Raw genomic sequence first — 17,517 nt, 5'->3', positions numbered from 1 at the left:
GAACCATTTCAGTTCAAAGCTGCACTATTCTGTGGCCTTAACGCATTTACTGCAGATATTTTTAGTATCTGTCATCCCTAAACCCTTTTTAAGTTACTGTGGCACAGAGATGGATCACTTCGTCCCCCTTCAGGGACAGGATACAGCGGCTGTTCAGCACGTGCACAGCCATGTCTTTCAAAGATTTAGGTGAAGAACTGAAAAACAATATTTTTGGATGATGCTAAAGAGAAATGTATTGATCTGCCCTGGATTTTTGCCAAGCTACCAAGCCAAGGACACATTCTTTTCAGTCACCCTTTAATGATTACAAGTTGGGGATGGTTTGACACTTTCTTTCAAAGACACGCAGTCTTTCGACCTCTGAGCACAATGCTTTAGAACTACACCCTGGTACTGAGTTTTGATTCATGTGGGCCCTAAACTTCTGTAGTTCCTGAGAACTTCTAAAACCTTTATGTAGTGTTGGCTATAAAACTGATATCCTAACCTTAGAGGTGGCCCCAAGGCAATTTCTTTTCAAAGAAACCTTTGTCCCATAGGCAGGATGACAGATCCTAACATGTTTTCAACTGTCCTTGTCCATCTTCACAGACCACTTTGTAGTCCACAAGTTGTAGACCAGAGACACGATGACTTTAATGTATGGAGACGTGTACACACATGGACTCCATTATTTTGCTGTTCCAAATGAAACACAGGAGTTTAAGTGCTATCTTATTTTCAAACCATAGCTCAAAGCCACATCTTTTATGAAAACTTCCCTTGTACCCCTAGAAAGAGCCTCCGTTTTTCCCCTAGGACCTCTGTCTAGTCTTTATCACTCTGTATTATAATTTTTATTTTTGAACCCCTCTAGAGCAAGTGCATCTTGCCAGTGGTAGCTGTTTCAGCTTTGGTCCTGGGCTTGTTCTCACACTTGGTAAGGATCTGCCAAGGGCACACATGAGGCCTTGAAGACCAAGTCTCTATTCTCTGAGTCCTCTGTGTAACTGACTCCAGGGTCAGGGTTGGCCTTGCCCCACTCACTTGGCATCCTCCAAGTCCTCAGTGTTGCGGATGGCGTCGTCCTGGTACTTTGTCCTCCACTTCACCACCTCAGCATTGCCTTTGAATAGGGCCCAGAGCAGCTCAGCCTTGGCCTCTTGCTCTTCCTCATACTGCTCTCGTAGAAGGTCACAGTCACGCTTGGCTGACTTCACGGCCTGGGCCAGGGCGCTCTGTGACTGTGGGGAGCACAACACATGTTACAAGAAGGTACCACCATGTTAACGATGAGAGGCTGGGAGGTGACATCATCTTTTTTAGATAAGGTTAATAACCACCTGCCACAAATGCGAGCTGAACCTGAACCTAGGAAGATAATACCAGGGAGAGAACTGGGGCCAAGAAGAGAAAGGAGAGAGGTATCTAATTGCTGTCATTAAAACAAGGAAGAGAGTTCTATTTAGGGATCTGCCAGCCTGACTATGTGGGCTTCAACAATAAACAGGCCTGGAGTTCTAGAAATAGTGCAGAGAATGCAAAGGTAGCAAGAACACATACTATCATTTAGGCAATAAGATTTATATTTAGCAATATACACAAATCTGATCTTGTTTTCACTAGAAAGGACCACTGAGTTTAGTCTAGCCTTTTCATTCCACTGATAAGGAAAACAAAACCTTTTTTTGTAATTCTCTAAAAACTATCTCTAATCACCTTAAAAGAGTCTTTCCAATAAAACTTCCCATAGGGATGAAAATATTTTATAGGGTACACTGTCCAATACGGTAGCTACTAGCCATGCAGCTACTGAACACTCAAAATGTGCCCCAGCTGTGCATTGTTCAATCCAGGGGGTGCTGATGTGGAGGTGTGAAAAAAAAAAGGTGCCCCAAGCAAGGTGTGATCAAAACTAAATTTCAATTTTATTTAGTTTTAATTAATGTCCATTTCAATTCAGATAGTTGGCTATTGTGGAGTTCAGTTTAATGACTATTTCTGTCACTTAACTGGTGGTCTGGTTAACCTAACAGCATTATTGCCAAGAGATAACCTAATCTAGTGGGAAGAACCAGGGTCTCTTCCAGTCTTCATGGGTTCTTAATGCAAATAAGGAGACAGCATTTCCTCTGGTAGATGCAGCTCTGAAAGGACAAGGCTTGGTTAATGGCAGCCTCAGGCAGATGCCACTAGGCAGTGAACAAAGAGCAAAAATACATAGCAACCCTGAGAAGGACACAGGCTTTGGAATCTGGGAAATGGCTTTAAATTGCGACCCTTCCTCTTATTTAATAAACATTTATTGTGCTCCTGCTCTAGGCCTTAGTATTAATGGAAGTAAATGAGAGGGAGACAGTCTTTGTCCAAAGGAGCCAGAAGGAGTGAGAGGATACACAAAACAAACATGTACACAAATTAATAAATAAAATTGCTAACAGTAGTGTGAGCATAAAACAGATTGACATGATAAGGAACATTTGGCTCCTTCTCACCATCCCTCAAAGGCCCAGAGGAGGGGTTTTTAAACAGTGGGAGCGGCAGCTACAAACGTCCTAAGGCTGGAATGATGGCGGCTTGTTTATGAGGCAGTGAGGAGGCCAGGGTGACTGGAGGAGAGGAAATGAGGGGAGCAGCTGGGAGAAGTAGGGTCACAGAAGGAAGCTGCACAGAGCAAGGGGGCCTTGTGTGCCAGTTGGAAGCTACTGGGAAGTCAGCCAAAGATCTTCTAAACTATAAATCTAATCACTTCACTACCTGCTAAAATTCCTTTACAATCTACTACTAGCTGGATGACCTTAGACGAGTTATCGGTCTTCTCAGAGCCTTGGTGACTTCATGTAAAAGATACAATTCTTCCTCTTTCATATGATTTATATATGATGGTTGAGATAACATGAGAGAAGCATCTAGCATCTGTCTGATGCACAAATTATGGTGGTAATTTTTAAATGTACATATAATCTAGAAAGAAAGGAGAGTGGAGGGAATAAAATAAAATATTTAAACATAGAGCTCTGAAGACTTAATGACTTGCACTCGAAGAGTAAATGCCTTTGCAGTGAGATTATGGTGAAGGAAGGTACTTTGGGGTCTCTATAAGAAGATGCCTTGGATATGAACTAAGAATTGACTTGACTACCAAGGCTCAAAGAATCCATCCTCTCATGTGAGTCACTCTGCTTTAACCTTAAAGAACCACTTTCACTGGGGTCACCTACTAGCAGTATTATGCATTCTCTTGGGAAGAAATGACGAATAGTGATTAATATCTATAATTTACTGACAATTTAAAAGTAATGTTGAGCTAATCCAGCCCCATTAATTTTATCCTGGTCTTTTATTTAATTCCACTTCTTTGTGCACCTCAGAATCAAAGATCCATAAAGAACTTTGCTGAATTTCTGTTCAAGTAATAATGCAGAATGGCAATGCATACTTCACTTGCTCTAAATCTGAAAAGTACAGAAGCAATTTGAATTGCTGAGGATGATCCTTCAATGATCAAGGTCCTTCCTGGCACATACAAGACCCAACACATCTTTTTTCCCCCTAACTTCTAGGGAACTTTTTCCCTTTTCTTTCATATGAGAAGACAGTGGGGCTGACCAGCAAGCATTATTTTTCTTTAACATACAGTCAAGCTCCTGGTAAGAAATAATAGATGCATTACTTTGGTCCCCTCTGCCAATTGCCCTCTCAGGTCTTGAATCTGCAGAGTGAAGGTGCTCTTCTCCCTGGAAAGTTGGTTTATCAGAGCTTCTTTTTCTTCCAGCCTTTTAAGGAATTCACCTACAGAAAGATTTCATAAGATCAGTTAATCTCGGTTTTCTTCCTCACCTACTGCTTCCCCCGTGTCACTTGTTGAGTGTAAGAGTAACTGAAATGATCCACATATTTTTGATTTATAAAGAGTCTGACAGTCCAGTTTTCAGCAAAACGATGGCAATGATCTTTTCCAGAACTCACAAGAGAGCCCTAAAAAAGAACTGACTTTTAATAGTTAAGTACAAGGAGAGAAGAGATAATATTAGCTACGTGCACTGAGAATCTTCCATGAAATAAGGACTTTAGGTATATTATCTAGTTTAAGTCTCATAACTATTGATAATGGAGGTATTATAGTATCCATTTTTCAGAAGGGAAAACATGGTAACTTAAATGTGATTGAGACACAAACCTCCTTAGCTAGTAACTGATGGACATAAATTCAAGTCAAGCTCTTAATCCTGAAGAACGCATTCTTTCTTCAATGCCAGGCCCCCCTGTTCCATATAATTTTTAGATAATTACAAATTCTTTGCCTCCTTTGTAAATTGAAGATAACAATGAAGGGTTGTTAAAAAATTAAATGAGTATTAATGTATTCTGTAGACTGAATTGCTAAATAAATATTAGAAATTGTCATTAAATGCTAAAGAATGTGACTGAGAGAGGGGTAAATTTTATTTCACTCTAGTCTACCCTTCCTGCTTCTTTCATCAATAGATGAGAAATACCATTGGTACTAAAGCAGAACAAACCCTTAGCAAAGGCAGTTACTTCTATTATGCAATTAGTGCAACAATAAAAGCCCCAAATATTTATAATTCCAACCCTTCTTGCTACAAACAAGTTCTAAAACACAACATTATAAGAAAATATATGTTTGGGCTAAAACAGAAATTCCCAAACTTTTTGGTCTCAGAAACACTTTATAAAAATTATTGAGGACTCCACAGAGATTTTGCTTCTATGAGTTTTATATCAGTAGATAGTGTATTAGAAATTCAAAGAGAAATTTAAGATATGTATTTACTCACTTTAAAGTAATAAAAAATTCTGTTTTTTTTTTTTTTTTTTTTTGTCTTTTTAGGGCTGCACCTTTGGCAAATGGAAGTTCCCAGGCTAGTGGTCGAATCAGAGCTGTAGCTGCCACACTACACCACAGCCACAGCAACTCAGGATCTGAGCTGTGTCTGTGACCTACACTACAGCTCATGGCAATGCTGGATCCTTAACCCAATGAGCAAGGCCAGGGATTGAACTTGCAGCCTCATGAATACTAGTTGGGTTCATTACTGCTGAGCCATGACAGGAACTCCAATAATAAATTTTAATGACATGTTAATAGAATCAACAGTTCTTTAGAGGGAGAAATTATATTTTCCAAAACCACAAAAAATGAGAAAAATCAGTTTGTTTTACATTTTTAAAAAATCTGTCTTTTTTTTCTTTGCTTTTTTTTAGGGCTGCACATGCAATGTTTGCAAGTTCCCAGGCTAGGGCTTGAATCAGAGCTGAAGCTCCCAGCCTACACCACAGCCACAGCACTGCAGGAACTGAGTCATGCCTGCAACCTAGACCACAGCTCATGGCAATGACAGATCCTTAACCCATTGATTGAGGCCAGGGATAAAACTTGAATCCTCATGGATACTATTCAGACTCTTTAACTGAACCACAATGGGTACTCCAAAAAAACTCTGTCTTAATAAAAGTCAGCTGGTTGAAGAATCCAACTCTGTCTTAATAAAAGTCAGCTGGCTGAAGAAATCCAGCCTCTCCCAGATAAGTAGTTAGAAAAGGGAGATGTGGAGTTCCTGATGTTGTGCAGCGGGAATGAATCCGACTAGGAATCATGAGGTTTTGGGTTCAATCCTTGGCCTCGCTCAGTGGGTTAAGGATCCAGCATTGCCATAAGCTGTGGTGTAGGCCACAGACATGGCTCAGATCCCACGTTGCCATGGCTGTGGTGTAGGCCGGCAGCTGTAGCTCTGATTTGACCCCTGGCCTGGGAACCTCCATATGCCATGGGTGCAGCCCTAAAAAGCAAAAAAAGAAAAGGAAAAGCAAGAAAAGGGAGATGTATTTTCATCATCTTTGCAGATAATTGTGACTATTATTTGATATTACACCAAAATTCAATAAATAGAAGTTACTTGAGGGTTAATAGTATAAACCCTATAAATGAAATTTATTTTGTTACATTAAAATTCATGGATCTATCTTAAACTTTGAATGCATCTTTTACCCACACATGATTTTGTAACATCAAGCAGTGATTTGAAAAGTATGTGTTTACTGAATTATATAGATCTTGCAAATGTTAACACGTTGCATTACACAATATAGAAAATCAGATCTGTTGACATCACCACTTATCTCGTAAGAAAAGCTTTTGAGGTTCAGATAAAGATGGGGAAGTAGGAAGATCCTGAGCTCACTTCCTTCCACACACATACTAAAACTACAACCACATATAGAAAAACTATCTTTGAGAATGACCTGAAGACTAGCAGAACAGATTTTCTACAACCAAGGATATAAAGAAAAGGCCATATGTGGATGGTTAAGAGGGGCAGAGACATGGTCTAGTCAGAACCCCATCCCTGCTATGCAACTACTGAGGAGGAGGGATAGCACAACTGAGAAGGTCCCCATTGGGGAGCAAGGGTTCCAAGCCCTATATCAGGCAAGCCCAGAGTACTTGCACTAGGTCTGGTTTTGAAAATCAGAAGGGCTTAGGACCAGGAGAGGTAGAAGTCTGTGGAAAACTGAGGCACTGCTCTTGAAGGTTCATACACAAACTCACTTGCTCCAAGTCCCAGTGCAGAGGCAACAGCTTGAAAAGCACCTGGCTCATATAAGAAGGACATTCAGGAGTAGCAAACCCAAGTAATATCCTTGAGGATGTGGGTTCAATTCCTGGCATCACTCAGTGAGTTAAGGACCGGCCATGAGCTGTGGTGTAGGTTGCAGATGTGGCTAGGATCTGGCCTTGCTGTGGCCGTGGCATAGACCAGCAGCTACAGCTTTGATTTGACTCCTAGCCTAGAAACCTCCATACCTTGCAGGTATGGCCCTAAAAAGACCAAAAAAAAAAAAAAAGAAGAAGAAGAAGAAGAAGAAGAAGAAGGAGATTCTTTGGCTAGTATCAGAATATATGCTGGAGGGGCAGAAATCTGGTGGAATTGTCTCCAGTGGTAGAAACACTTATTAACACCTTTTTATTTATTTATTTTTAACTCTTCTGCCACCTAGTTGGCTCAGGGCTGATGGGCACCATTTCTGTCACTTTCAATCAACCTAGCTAACAGTGTACCCTATCCCAACATTCCCCTAGGACCCACCATGGGAGGTCCCTCAAAAGCCACTCCATGATCTCCCCACAAGGCAGGTGGTGCAAGCTGGCACTGGTGCCCTTCCAAAATGGCTCTTACCCGACTTAACCTGGTGCGCCACCTTGGCCAGCACCAACACCTCCATCAAAGGAGCACCCATTTGCACTTCAGCTCTGCCCACAGCACACCCACAACAATCACAAGCAAGCTATGCAACCAGCTGGGTCTGGGGCCAGTCTCCACCACTAGTGTGACCACAGCAATTGTGGCCCAGCCACAACAGGAGGGCACATGCAGCCCAAAGGGGGGAAACCCTTGGAAAAACTGACTCTGATGACCATGGGCCACTGAGTACCATAGAACACCTTCCACATAAGGCTACTCTTTCAAGACTGGGAAATGGAGCTGATCTACCTAATACATAGAAACAAACACAAAGGGTTAAATGAGGAGACAAAGGAACACTTTCCAAATGAAAGGACAAGATAAAACTCCAAAAAAAGAATTAAAATGGAGATAAGCAATTTATCGGAAAAGAGTTCAAAGTAATACTCACAAAGAGGCTTACCAAACTCAGGACAGGAAGTGATAACTTCAACAAAAATATAGAAAATATTAAAAAGAACCAATCAGAATTGAAGATTACAATAACTGAAATGAAAATACACTAAATGAATCAACTACATATTAAAAGATGCAGAAGAACAAACAGATAAATGATCTGACAGATGAGGCATTGGAAATCACCCAATCAGAATAGTAAAAAGAAACAAGAATTTTTTAAAAATGAGATTAGTTTACAGGACCTCTGGGACAACATCAGGCATACTAAAATTTGCCTTAGGGGTCCCAGAAGGAGAAGAGAGAGAAAGACAGACAGAGAATATATAAAGGGAACATACCTCAAAATAATAAGACAATACTACCTAAGGCAATCTACAGATTCAATGAAATCCCTATCAAATCACCAATGACATTCTTTACAGAACAAGAACAAAATTTTTTAAAATTTGCATGGAAACACAAAAGACCTTGAATAGCCAAAGCAATATTGAAAAGAAAAAATTGAACTGGAGGAATCAGGTTCCCTGACTTCAGACTCTACTACAAAACTACAGTCATAAAAATGGTATGGTACCAGCACAAAAACAGAAATATAGATCAATGGAACAGGATAGAAAGCCCAGAAATAAACCCAAGCACCTATGGTCAATTAATCTATGAAAAAGGAGGCAAGAGCACACAGTGGAGGAAAGGTTGTCTCTTCAATAAATGGTGCTGAGAAAACTGGACAACTGCATATAAGAGAATGAAATTAGAACACTCTCTAATACCATACACAAAAATAAACTTAAAATGGACTAAAGACCTAAATATAAGGCCAGATACAATAAAACTCCTAGAGGAAAACATAGGTATAATACTCTTTGACATAAATCACAGCAATATCTTATTTGATCCACATCCTAGAATAAAGACAAGACGTGAATAAACTAATGACATCTAATTAAACTCAAAAGCTTCTGCCCAGCAAATGAAACCATTAAAAAAGTGAAAAGACAACACACAGAATATGAGAATTTTTGCAAATGACTTAACCAACAAAGGTTTAATCTCTAAAATTTACATACAACTCATACAACAAAACAAACAGTCCAACTGAAAAATGGGCAGAAAACCTAAATAGACATTTCACCAAAGAAGACATACAGACGGCCAGCAGGCACATGAAAAAATGCTCAACATCATTAATTATTAGAGAAATGCAAATCAAAACTACAATGAGGTACCACCTCACACCAGTTAGAATGGCCATCATTAACAAGTCAACAAATAATAAATGCTGGAGAGGATGAGGAGAAAAGGGAACCCTCCTACATTGTTGGTAGGAATGTAAATTGCTACAATCACTATGGAAAAAAGTATGGAAATACCTCAGAAAACTAAATATAGAATTACCATATGACCCAGCATTCCCACTCCTGGGCATATATCCAGACAAAACTTTCCTTGAAAAAGATACATGCACTCATATGTTCATCTCAGCACCATTCACAATAGCCAAGACATGGAAACAACCTAAATGCCCACTGATGGATGAATGGTTTAGGAAGATGTGGTACATATATATATAATGGAATACTACTCAGCCATAAAAAAGGACAAAATAATGCCATGTGCAGCAATGTGGATGGAACTAGAGACTCTCATACTGAGTGAGGAAGTCAGAAAAGAAAGACACCATATGATATCACTTATATGTGGTGTCTAAAATATGGCACAAATGATCTATCTATAAAACAGAAAAGGAGTTCCCGTTGTGAGGCAGTGGTTAACGAATCCAACTAGGAACCATGAGGATGCGGGTTCAATTCCTGGGCTTGCTCAGTGGGTTAAGGATCCGGCGTTGCCGTGAGCTGTGGTGTAGGTTGCAGACGCGGCTCAGATCCCACGTTGCTGTGGCTCTGGTGTAGACCAGCGGCTACAGCTCTGATTGAACCCCTAGCCTGGGAACCTCCATATGCAGTGAGAGCGGCCCAAGAAAATGGCAAAAAGACAAAAAAATTCAAAAAAAAGTATATAAAAAAAAAAGCAGAAAAGATCATGGATATGTAGGACACACTCATGTTTGTCTGGGGGAGGGGATAGGGAGTGGGATAGACTGGGAGTCTGGGGTTAGTAGATGAAAACTCTTGCATTTGGAGTAGATGGGCAATGAGATCCTGCTGTACAGCACAGGGAACTATATATCTAATCACTTGTGATGGAACATGATGGAGGATAATGTGAGAAAAGGAATGTATATATATGTATGACTGGGTCACTTTGCTGTATAGCAGTAATTGACAGAACATTGCAAATCAATCATAATAAAAAATTTTTTAAAAGTCAGTCAGTATAATCCACTATAACAAAAGTCTAAAGAAAAAAAAAAAAGACCATACTTGATAAAACCACGCCTAATATAATACTCAATGGTGAAAGCCCTCAAAAATAGGAACGAGAGAAGGATGTCCATTCTTGTTGCTTTTATTCTACACAGCACTAGAAGTCATAGCCACAGCAGACAAGAAAGAGAGATAAAACTCATTTAAATTAGAAAGGAAGAGATAAAACTGTCACTGTTTGCAGATATGATGCTATACATAGAAGATCCTAAAGATTCCATTAAAAAAATTAGAATGAATGACTTCAGTAAAATTGCAGAATACAAAATCAATATACAGAATCAGCTGCATTTCTGTACACTAAAACTATGAGAAAGAGAAATGAAGGAAACAATTCTGTTTATAATTGCATCAAAAGAATAAAATACCTAGCATTAAATTTAACCAAGGAGGTAAAAGACCTGTACTTGGAAAACTCTAAGACATTGATGAAAGAAATTGAAGATACAAGAAAATGGAAAGATATTCTGTGTTCATAGAGTGGAACAATTAATATTATTAAAATGTTATTACCCAAAGCAATATACAGATTCAGTGCAACTGCTATCAAAATACATTTTTGGCATTTTTCATAAAACTAAACAAATAGCCCTAAAGTTTTTATGAAATCACAAATGACCCAGAATAGCCAAACCAATCATGAGAAAGAAGAATAAAGCTAGAGGTATCACACTCCCTGAATTCAAACTATACTACAAAGCTACAGTAATAAAAACTTTATGAGACTGGCACAAAGACAGACACAGATCAATAGAATAGAACAGAGACCCCAGAAACAAACCCACACTTAAATGGGCAATTAATTTACAACTAAGGAGCCAAGAACATACAGTGGGGAAAATACAGTCTTCAATAAATGGTGTTGGGAAATCTGGAAATTAAATTCACAAGAATCAAAGTGGACTATTTTCTCACCACACACAAAAATAAATTCAAGATGAATTAAATATTTAATGTAAGATTTGAAACTATGTAATTCCTAGAACAAAATATGACTATATTTTTCACATAGGTCTCAGTAATATTTTTGGATCTGTTTTCTCAGGCAAGGGAAACAAAGCCAAAAATAAACTAATGGAACCTAATCAAACTAAGAAGCTTTGCACAGTACAGGAAACCATCAACAAAATGAAAAGACAACCTACTGAATGGGAGAAGATATTTGCAAATGATATATATGACAAGGATTTAATATCCAAAAGGACAAAGAATTCACACAATGTGACAAAACAAACAATTTGATTTAAAAATGAGCAGAGGGGGAGTTCCCGTTGTGGCTCAGTGGTTAACGAATCTGACTAGGAACCATGAGGTTGCGGGTGTGATCCTTGGCTTTGCTCAGTGGGTTAAGGATCTGGTGTTGCCGTGAGCTGTGGTGTAGGTTGCAGACGTGGCTCGGATCCTGCATTGCTGTGGCTCTGGCGTAGGCTGGTGGCTACAGCTCGATTCAGCTCCTAGCCTGGGAACCTCCATATGCCACAGGAGCAGCCCAAGAAATGGCAAAAAGACAAAAAAATAAAATAAAATAAAATAAATAAATAAATAAAAATGAGCAGAGGACTTAAATAAACTTTTTTTTTTTCCCAAGGAAGACATACAGATGGCCAACAGACACATGAGAAGATATTCAACATTGGTCATCACCAGGGAAATGCAAATCGAAAGCACAATGAGATTATCACTTCATACCTGCCAGAATAGTTTTATCAAGAAGACAACAAATAGCAAGTGTTGGTGAGGAAGTGGAGAAAAGGGAGCCCTCGTGCACTGTTGATGGGATTGGAAATTGGTATAACCACTATGGAAAACATTGTGGTTCCCTAAAATGTTTTTGAAACATCTATACAACTCATCTGTTCCACCTCTGGATATTTACTGAAAGAAAATGAAAACACTGATTTGAAAAGATAAGTGCACTCCTACATTCATAGCTGTGTAACTTATAATAGCCATGGTATGGAAGCAACCTAAATGTCTTTCAATATATATGCACAATAGGGAGTTCTGGTCTTGGTACAGTGGAAACAAATCTGACTAGGAACCATTAGGTTGTGGGTTTGATCCCTGGCCTCGCTCAGTGGGTTAAGGATCTGGCATTGCTGTGGCTCTGGCATAGGCCGGCAGTTACAGCTCCAATTCAACCCCTAGCCTGGGAACCTCCATATGCTGCGGGGTGCAGCCCTGAAAAGACAAAAGACAAAATACATATATATATGTGTGTGTATATATATATGCACAATAGAATATTACTCAGGCCATGAAAAACAATGAAATTGTGTAATCTGCAAAAACATAGATGGACCTAGAGGGTATTATGCGAAATAAAGTCAAAGACAAATATCAAATAATTTCACTTAATGTGGAATCTAAAAAATAAACCAAATGAACAAACAAAACAATACAGAAACAGAAGCATAGATACAGAGAACAAACTGATTGTTGCCAGAGGGGAAGTGGGTGGGGGATTAGGTGAAATAGGTGAAGAAGATTAAGGGTTAAAAACTTGGCAGTTATAAAATAAATAAGTCATGAGGATATGATGTACAGTATAGGGAATACACTCAGTGATATCAAAATAACTTTGTATGGTGACAGATGGTTACTAGACTTACTGTGGTGATCAATATGTAATACGCATCAAATGTTGAATTATTATGTTGTATGTCAACTACACTTCAATAAAAAATAAAAAAGGAAAAAAAAAGGTCTTCAAGAATTGAGAGCTGTCAAGGCCATGATGGCATATATGCATATACATATTTTCTGAAATCTAATTTTTACCTAAAAGTGCCACTTTATTACTGTCAACAAATATTGTCAGTTATTTTCCTCATAGTTACAGGCTCCCTTGTTCATTTTTGAGAAAATATCTGCCAAATATCTAAGTCTGAATAAGCAGTTTGTCAAATGTTCTTTCAAGTCAATATGATACTCCCTAAAAAAAAAACCAAAAAACAAAACCTGCTAGTTCAGCTCAGAACTTAAACAATCACACATCCTACTTCAGTAAGAAACAGAAGTGTTTTATGCATACTTTTTGGTTTGTCACACAGAATATTAAAAAGATATGTACTTCGAGTTGAGATATAGTAATTAATTTTCACTATTTCATTAAGGACATTTCTTAAGTAAAAGAGACTTAAAAAAAACTGTGAATATGTGTCAATGGATACAATGATTAATAGTACAGTGTGGTGCTACTGCCTTGCTTTGTGATAGGCTCCAGCAGTTTTAAATCATGATTGCTTTTGCACCATCAATAACAGAGGCAAAAGAATTTAAAAAGAAAATAGCATCTTAGTATTAGCATCTAACCTCTTAGGTCCCCTAAAAGAGTCTTGATGATCACTGGGATTCCATAAACTAAACTTTGAGAAGCTCTAGAAGCTCTGGGTGACAACATCATATTTTAAAGTATTCCGAGGAAATGCCAATCCATTAGGGAGATGGAACTAACATATCACATATTTTATAGAACTAGGACTCACTTAACATGGCTCAGTTGACACATTTACTACTGGCCTTCTTTGAAAGCAGAGTATAATCAGCGGACAGTCCAGGGCTAGAGAAAGGATATTTGGTGATAGTAGCAAAAAAAAAAAAAAACAACCCTGGAACATAGACCTAGTGAGAGGAGGGGAGGTTTGGATAGGTATATACTTAAAATGCAATTCATACAAAAGCCGAAAAGATAAAGCGAAGAATTAAAAGAGGAAGTAAAAGGTCCTGCATCCTAAGCAGAATTATCACGTCAGATCCACTTTCATTTCACTCACCCACCAATTTCCTCATCAAAAAGTGAGTAGAAAATTAATGCCAGTAAGTAAGGGGAGGTAGGCAATGCCTATCAAGCAAATTGTATACAGAATTTCCTTCAGGGACAGACACACAGGTATTCTCCAGCCTGTCTCTGGACTGCACAGTCCCTATGCAGACTCCGTCCTAAATGGCACAGAACATCAGATGGGGGGGTTCCATAATGAAGCCAAGTGTCACACACCCTGTCCCCAGCATAAGAAGAGTGGAGTCTTACTTAGTGCCCCTGCTAGAACTCAAAACACTTTCCTCTTTTAGATTTCCAGATTTGTAGTTCTGCCAGTTTATTTTCATTTAGCTTTGAGTTTAGCTATTGTGTCTAGAAACAGAGGTGTCCATGGGCTGGAGGCTGGTTCTACAGTCCAAATGGCCTTCATCTCTCTTTTGAAAATGAGTGCCTCTGGGCATCAAGAACACACTGTTTATTTTCATTGATCTATGAATTTTATACCTGGGAGTATATTACTAAAACTATTCTAATTACAAACAGCTAGCCACATGCTGTTCATAGCAGAGAAACAAGTTACAGGGCCAGGTGAAGTACACCACTGTCTATCTACTTGATGGATTAGAAATGCTGTTATAAATGGGTATGCAAGATACAAAAAAGTTCTTGACAACACAACAACAACAAAAAGACAAAAAATAAAATTAAATAAATAAATAAATAAATAAATAAATAAATAAATAGAGTTCCCGTCGTGGCGCAGTGGTTAACGAATCTGACTAGGAACCATGAGGTTGCGGGTTCGGTCCCTGCCCTTGCTCAGTGGGTTAACGATCCGGCGTTGCCGTGAGCTGTGGTGTAGGTTGCAGACACGGCTCGGATCCCGTGTTGCTGTGGCTCTGGCGTAGGCCAGTGGCTACAGCTCCTATTCAACCCCTAGCCTGGGAACCTCCATAGGCCACGGGAGCGGCCCAAGAAATAGCAACAACAACAACAACAACAACAACAACAAAAAGACAAAAGACAAAAAATAAAAAAAAATTAAAAAAAAGTTCTTGACACAATGAAAAAGAAAAAACCCAAACAGATTGCCACCATGTGAAAGATAGAAAAGAAAACCCCCTAATAATAGTGGTTGATATTGAGAATAAGCCATGAAACATTGTTCAATTGTAATTTATCGAATGTTTGCCCATCTCCAATAGGTGTCAGGTATTGTTCTAGAGGATTGACAGATTATCAGTGAGCAAAACAAAGACCTCTGCCCTCGTGCAAATTGCATTCTGGCACATGGAGACAAGACAAACTTATTTATTATGTCAAGCATGAAGCTTCCTTGAAGGTATTAAATTCTATGAAAATAGAAGCACATGGAGAAAACCAGTTGAGAGCACTCAGATGTCACCTTCTCAACAAGGCCTATCCTGACTTCCCCTAGTTATCTGTTTGACTAACCCTCATTTTCAAATCTTTGCAGAATTAATTGGACATTTTAGGTAGAGGAAATAGGGAAGCACTCTAGGGTGGGAGTGTGCTTGGTATGTCTAAAACACAGCAAAGAGGGTAAGGTGACCAAGGCAGAATAAGAAAAGGGAAAACAGAAGTGGTCAGAGAGATAATGGGGCTCAATCATGTGGCCCCTGCAAGCTATTGTATCGACTATGGCTTTTACTGAGTGTAAAAAAAGAGGTATGGGTTCACTATATAAAATTAGAAACAATGCCTATTTCAGTGAGGTAGATGTGATAAAGAGGCATGTCTTGTAGACTGCGTGGATAGGCCCTACCCTTTTTTGATCTTGAGAGTGGCTTCAGCCAACTGCACATTGCTTTTCTCCTTCATGAAAAAGAGCTGGGCAGGGCCTCCCAAAGTGGCACAGAGGTGATACTTCCAAGGTAAGAGCAAGTCTGTGGACGAGGGTACATCCAGGGCCTCATTCCTCCCCCTGGAATTGTTAACTGCCCCTCTGGCTCAGTGAAGTGTTCATCATCTCAGCAGTCTGCTGGGATGGAGACAGAGAAGTAAAGCAGCACGGAACGTTTCCTCACCATTCTCATTCCGTAGCTTTGCCTTCTGTGCTGTCAGGTCATTTGCCAACTGAGTCACCTCATCTAGTTTTGCATTTGCTTCATTCAAGCGTTCTTCATGTAGACCACAGAGCTTCTCAGCATTAGCCTGTGAGTTGAGAAGAAGAGGTTGGACATGATTTATAGAAGCCGTGCTGAATTAACTGGATAAGGAAGGAGGATAGGGGTGGTTCCTGGGACCACTGTTCTCTGCTCTGCCCTGAAAGCCACAGCCAGCACTGGGAAACCACGTTTTCTAATTTAAGTAAGTACAATAGACTGGGCCCCTAAGAGGCCAAATTTTTCAGATCTTATGTGATAAAGAAGAAACCCAGCTCTCTGGGTATTTAGATCCCCTTCTAGAATTCTTTACTTTTCTGAAAAAAGGAAATGTCTCAAATACTGATGAAATACATATTCATAATTTGTGACAGTATATTATATATTATACCACATTTATTTCCTGCTAGAATATAAGTTTCATGACAGTAGAGAGTCCATCTAATCACAGATTATACTCCCAGTGCCTAGAATAGTGTCTAGCATATACTAGGAGCTCCAGTATCAAGGAAGTCATTTCAGAGGGAAGGGAAAGGAAAGATACAAGAGGATAGGGGAGGAAGGAAGGAAATGCAAAGGGCTGACCAAGAAGGACAGGAGAAAGCAGGTGGATCTGAGCTGATTCTGCATAATAGCAGAAATTTAAACTGTCAAAACTGAACCCTCCCAATCCCTAAGGCTGCAGGCTCATGAGTTAGTGTTTCAATCCTAAACCCCAACTTCTCAGAATTAGTTGTTCATGTTTGAAGAAAATGACATGCCATTTGGCCTTTGTGCTTCTACTTGATTTAGGTAACTAATCATCAGATTCTTGCCAAACTCTGGAAGCTATGCCAATGACTTTGAAGCCCAATATCTTTAGGACAAAGAGCTGCCAAGTGTAAGATGGTGCTATCCTCTTTGCCTAGCTGTAATCTTCATTCCTTTTTTTTTTTTTTTTTGGTAGGGCCACACCTGAGGCATGTGGAAGTTCCCAGGCTAGGGGTCAAATCAGCTGCAGTTGCCAGCTTACAACACAGTCATAGCAACAAGGGATCTGAGATGCATCTAAAATCTATGCTGCAGCTTGCAGCAGTGCAGGATCTTTAACCCACTGAGTGAGGCCAGGGATCAAACCCTCATCCTCATGGACACTATGTTGGCTTCTTAACCCCTGAGCCACAGTGGGAACTCTGCATTCTTATTATTAATATATCAGAAGTCATAAAATGACACTTGATGGTACTATAGATCCATGGTTCTATCAATTTTACATAGCTGTTTTTGTGTTTTATATGTGTTAAATCTCATTTTATATGATAACCCCATGAGACTTTTGTCTCTATAAAGAGTGCTATGGAAATAGAAGATGATGACAAAGAAAGGATCACATCAATAGCATTCCAAAAAAAAAATGGTAAAAACCATGAAATCTAATTTAAGTCTACTAGTTTCAATTTTGACCTAATTTCTATGATAAAGCAATGGCTATGGACCAGAAACATTTCAAAGAAGATGCCAGTTTTGGTCCTCTGGGAAACTTCTGAATCAGCAAGTATTTTGGAGCTCTCTAGCTGGAGCCTATGCTGTGTTGAAGATTGTTCTCTTTAAGCTTA

At 39.2% G+C, this 17,517-nt stretch overlaps 1 protein-coding gene across 1 annotated transcript in view; it reads right to left on the bottom strand.

Annotated features, from left to right (window-relative positions):
- Positions 1-17,517, bottom strand: part of MYH15 (myosin heavy chain 15) — a 151,760-nt gene that overhangs the window by 45,185 nt on the left and 89,058 nt on the right. The window contains exons 28-30 of the mRNA XM_047792948.1: positions 15,845-15,971; positions 3,656-3,774; positions 1,030-1,226 (exon numbers count right to left, since the gene is read on the bottom strand). Coding sequence (XP_047648904.1) covers positions 1,030-1,226; positions 3,656-3,774; positions 15,845-15,971 — 443 coding nt within the window. The remainder of the gene's footprint in view (positions 1-1,029; positions 1,227-3,655; positions 3,775-15,844; positions 15,972-17,517) is intronic.

This window comes from Phacochoerus africanus, chromosome 1 (assembly GCF_016906955.1).
Source record: "Phacochoerus africanus isolate WHEZ1 chromosome 1, ROS_Pafr_v1, whole genome shotgun sequence".
Taxonomy (NCBI): domain Eukaryota; kingdom Metazoa; phylum Chordata; class Mammalia; order Artiodactyla; family Suidae; genus Phacochoerus; species Phacochoerus africanus.
The sequence above is the reverse complement of the archived record's forward strand: the minus strand, read 5'-3'. Positions and strand labels throughout refer to the sequence as shown.